This window comes from Catharus ustulatus, chromosome Z (genome assembly GCF_009819885.2).
Source record: "Catharus ustulatus isolate bCatUst1 chromosome Z, bCatUst1.pri.v2, whole genome shotgun sequence".
NCBI classification, from domain to species: domain Eukaryota; kingdom Metazoa; phylum Chordata; class Aves; order Passeriformes; family Turdidae; genus Catharus; species Catharus ustulatus.
The window spans coordinates 60623818-60628550 of NC_046262.2; the positions used below are offsets into that span (position 1 = coordinate 60623818).

The 4733-nt window shown below is 51.8% G+C and overlaps 1 protein-coding gene across 1 annotated transcript; it reads right to left on the minus strand.

Moving 5' to 3' along the window:
* Positions 1–2760: 2760 nt before the first annotated feature.
* TUSC1 (tumor suppressor candidate 1) lies at positions 2761–4033 on the minus strand. The gene has a single exon (XM_033084846.1). It carries the CDS (start codon positions 3998–4000, stop codon positions 3437–3439), a length of 564 nt encoding a protein of 187 aa, XP_032940737.1. The 5' UTR covers positions 4001–4033; the 3' UTR covers positions 2761–3436.
* Positions 4034–4733: the final 700 nt, after the last annotated feature.

The window sequence follows — 4733 nt, forward strand, 5'->3', positions numbered from 1 at the left end:
CGAATACAAGCCGCATCATTTAGACTAAAATTTTGCTCCCACACCGGAAATGCAGCTTGCACTCAGGAGTGGCTAATATGTGAATAATTTTCTGACATTTACAACCCCGGTAGTTCCAGCCAGGGTGCCGAGCCGAGCACCTGCCAGTAAAACCCAGGATTTCGCGATTGGTTACTGTGTTGCATGGAGGGTGGGGCCATCTCAGTGCCGGCAGCGCGGGGAGGGGGAGGGAGGCGGGGGAGCTCCCTCCTTCAGGCGGGGGAGAGGCGGGGGGCTCCTTGCTGCCATCCCCACGGCCCATGGGGTAAGCGGGGGGCTCCTGCCCCCGCCTGCCACATCAGGAGCAGGTAGGCTCCACCCCCGCCTGCCGCCGTCATGGCAGGAGCGGGGGGGCTCCGTCCCCGCCCGCCGCCGTGGGTGCCAGCAGGCTCCGCCCCTGTCTGCCACCACGGGGCAGCACTGGGCTGGGGTGAGCGAGCCCGGTAGCAGCGGTGGCTGGCCCCGAGCGGCCTCGCTGAGCGGCCCCACCGAGTTGGGCCACCTGGCCCCATTGGCAGCCCCGGGTGGGCTGAGCCTGCACAGCCTTAGCCGAGCCAGTAAACCCCACCATGCCGCGGTTCGGTTACTATTTGACAACTTTGTTGCACACAGGTCCTCGCTGCAAATGACAGAGCAGCTTATAAACAGGTGCGGCTTATCTATGGACAAAGAACAAAATGTTTGCCACCACCCGGTGATGCGGCTTATAGTCCGTGCGGCTTGTATTTGTGAAATTACTGTAGCTATGCAAAGAGATAGGTACCTAAAACCTGGAATTAAAACCATGAAAAAACACATTATTTTGAAATTCTGAATTTTGAAAATTATCAGTATACAACCGAAATTATTGTGAAGCTAAGAAATTATAAAACAAAAGCACAACAAGATGGCATAGTTCCGGGTTCTGACTTTTTTTGGTATATTGTATCAATTTTGATCTGTAATACAGCCTCTTCCAAATCCAGCAGAGCCATACTCAGGTCAGAGGAAGAAAGACTCTGCAAGACACTGAAATCTGGAGACATTACCACAACAACTAAACTTAAAAAAAAGGACAAATACCTATCCTAGTCCAGACGGTGATAAAGAGAATTAAAGACAAAACTTGGGAGTAAGAAGTGAGGTCTGGATCTTCTAGATTTGACTGCTTATTAGACACAAACAGAAAATAAAACAGTTAACGAAAAGCAGAGTAAGGTAAAAACTCTTCACTACACTGTAGTGCCATCTCTCCCAGCATTTCAGCTATATAGATGATGTAGTGTGTCAGGTAATTCCAAACTCTGTGTTTTCTACCAACCATCAACTTTAAGGGTTTAGGCCGTGATATTAAGCTACTAACTGTTAGAACTAGTTGCGTAGACAAATCCTGATGGGATATTTGACAGTTATAGCCCAAAGAATATTTACTTCTGTATGTCTCAGTATACGTAATTTCCTGTAGATAAGGATCACACAAGTGATTCCTTCCATCCATGAAGGATGCATGCAAGCCATAATGTGAGGGACACTGTAATGAAGTACTACATTTTGCACCATCTCTAAAAGCACTAAAGGCCTCTCCTAAATGTGGATTTTATTCTCAAATCCAAACTCACAATAGCCAGATGAGGCAACTGGTTAAATGAAATTTTTGCAGCTTGACTGAATCAAAGGATTATTTACTGCTGTGTGTGTGGAAGTAGTAATTTGAGGAAATACTCTGAATCTTTTCTCTGGCTTTTTATATTAATTTGAATCTTACTGAAATAACTTTCCTCCTCTGTAATCTGCAGGTTTATTTCACAATTCAACTGTCAAGATAAATATAAAAGCAAATAATCCTTTATACAAGCTTCCAGAGAACTTAGTACTCTTGCAAAAAAGTCCATTTAATGACAAGTGTCACAGATGTTTAGTTAAAAAGGATTGCATATCCTATGAGGAAAGTTCAGGATCTCTCCTGTTTTGTATGTGTCAACACCTGCAACTTTTGAAAGGGATGCCTGACATAGTTACACATTTCTAGCATTGTATCTTAAGAGAGTCCTATTGTCCTATTTTGACAGAATCTTTTCATCATTTGGGTATTCATACTTTACTGGAAACTGCTATTAAAGCAAGACAATCCTGATGGCATCGTAGATACTGCAGTTCTTGAGCATTTAGCAAGTATTTTTGCGAATCCTTAAGTTTTTAAAAGGAACACCACATCCAGACATCACCACCCACACTTTTTCACTAAGGAGATATTGACGGCACTGTGCCAAATTGTTTTTCCATTTTAAGAACACACTTGAAGCTGCAGATCCACACACTTAACAAGCACTACATGCATTCATGATTAGAGGGTTATGCTGACATTTATGTGATGAAATGGCTCCTTTCAGTAGTCATATTCTCAAAGATACTTATGGAAAATAATGGGATTTTATCCTTTCCCAGTTTCAACTGAAACAGACTTTGGCTTTTAAAGCTTTAAGAAACAAATTTCAAACCTGAAGGAATAAGTCAACTTTTAAATTACACAAAAAACATGGAAAAACTACAAAACCAATCTCTGCCTCAGTTTCTTAAAAGGAAAATTTCAACCAGTGAATTTTTTAGCAAATTTTTCTAGGTACAGTAATAAAAAAGCCCAGTTCTTTGGGCTTTGAGAAGGCACAGTGTAATGTCTTTCAGGGCACATCACCTACAATTTCAAAAATAGTCCCTGTTAAAAATTCGCACTTCACACAACCATTTGGTGCATCATAAGCTTATTTATTAGCTGCAGTTTTGTATGAAAATGTGAAATTCAAATCAGTATTCATGTGACGGTGAATGAAGGCAATCTTTAAAAATACAAAGTGTTCTGTGTAAGTGTCCAAGGCAATTCATATTTCAAATTATCACCAACTTTCACTGGAGCACCGACAAAAGCTTTCAAGCTACCTCCACTCCTCTTGCTAACATACACCAACTACTAAGAACTAAGTCTCCACGGCTCTTGAAGCCTACGCGACGGTCACTAACTCAAGAGAAAAAAGGTGATCGATCCACAGCTCCAGAGAAACACAATTCAATCCCGTGGATGACAGGAGATACAAGTGTTCTGTTCACCGCGGCTCTTTTCCCCTCAACAGCTGCTTTGAGAGATTCCTCTCGTGTCCCAAACCTCAGTTTCTCACACGAAAATGGCTCCCCTCGGTCACACTCAGAGCCTCGTGGGTATACGTCTGAGAAAAGGATTAACCAAGTTGAGCTCCTCCCCCACCCTTTCCGTGGAAGGGCCCATTTCGACAGAGGCAGCCGAGGGGAAGACCCGCGCAGCACGGGGGTCAGAGCCGGGAGCACGGAGGGGAGGCGCCAGCGGCGCCGAGCGCCGGCGGGGAGGGCCCGCAGCGCCGATCGGCGCCGCCCCCTCCACCGGGGCCGCCTACACGGCCGGCACCAGGCTCTTCTTATCTACGGGCTGCTCGTCCTCCTCCAGCAGCAGCTCGTCCAGCTCTCCCTCCTCGGCTTCCGAGGCCTCGGGCCCGCCGGCGGCCCGGCAGCGCCGCAGGTGCCGCAAGGCCCGGCGGTGCTTCTCCTGCAGCTGCTCCAGCTGGGCGCGCAGGGCCTCCGCCTCCTCACCCGGGTCGGCGGGGGGCTTGTCGGGGCCGGGCCCCAGAAGGGCCTGTCGGAAGAGGCAGCGATTCTCGCGGCGCAGGCGGCGATTCTCCAGCCGCAGCCGCGCGTTCTCCTGGCGCAACCGCGCGTTGTACCACTCGCGCTCCTCCCGCTGCCGCAGCGCCTCGCTGTGGCTGGCCGCCAAGTCCGCGTACCGCTCCGCCAGCTGTTGCGGCGACCCCCGCGACTCGCCCCGCCAGCCCTGCCGTCCGCGGCCCGCTTCGGCCGGCTCCGCGGCCCCGTCGCGCCCGCCGGCGGCACCGAGCACCGCCCGCCCTCCCCGCACCGCGCCGCTGCCCCAGCGCCCGCCCACCGCGCGCATGCGCCTCATCCGTGCCGCGCCCGCCGCCGCCCGCACGCAGCCGCTGCGAGTCGAGCGAGGGGTCCCGATCTATGCAAATTGAGGCGGGGCCCGAGCCCGCGGGGGCGGGGCCGGGCGGGTCGGCCCCACCGCGTGCCGCGGCTATGAGCGCGGGCGGCCGGCAGGGGGCGCGAGGGGCGCTGCGCTCCGCGCGTGCCCCGCCCCGGGGGGACCCGGCCTGGAGGGGCCCCGGCCTGGAGGGGCCCCTCAGAGCCCACCCGCGGGCCGTGCCGGCCGGAGCTCCGCCTTGCTGTGCTTGAGCACTGCAGTCTGTGCTAGTGCCTCGCAGTAAAGAGTTTCTTGCTTAGGTCTAAGATAAACCTGCCCTCGTGCAGCTTAAGCCCTTTTCCCGTTGAGCTGTCACTACGTGCCCTCGTGAGAAGCCCCTCCAACCTTTTTGTAAGACCCCTTTGGAGGGTGGTCTGATACCTGCCTGGAGCTTTCTCTTTTCCAAGCTGAACGGCGCCAACTCTCTCAATCTGGGAGACGTACTCCAGCCCTGGCATTAACCTAGTGGCCCTCCTCTGGACTTGTTACAGCAGGTCAAGGACATTCTTGTATTGGGGTGGACACAGCTGGATGGAAAGGCTTGGGCTGCTGTGGAATACCACAGCCCAGGCTGTTCCCTGCCCCACAAGGGGAGGTTTAAGTGTCACATGTGGTTGCACAGTCCTCCAGTGTTCACGAGGGCCATCTTACCGTT

Coding starts and splice junctions, on each gene's coding strand:
- TUSC1 (XM_033084846.1), bottom strand. CDS start 4,000: ATGAGGCGCATGCGCGCGGTGGGCGGGCGCTGGGGCAGCGGCGCGGTG.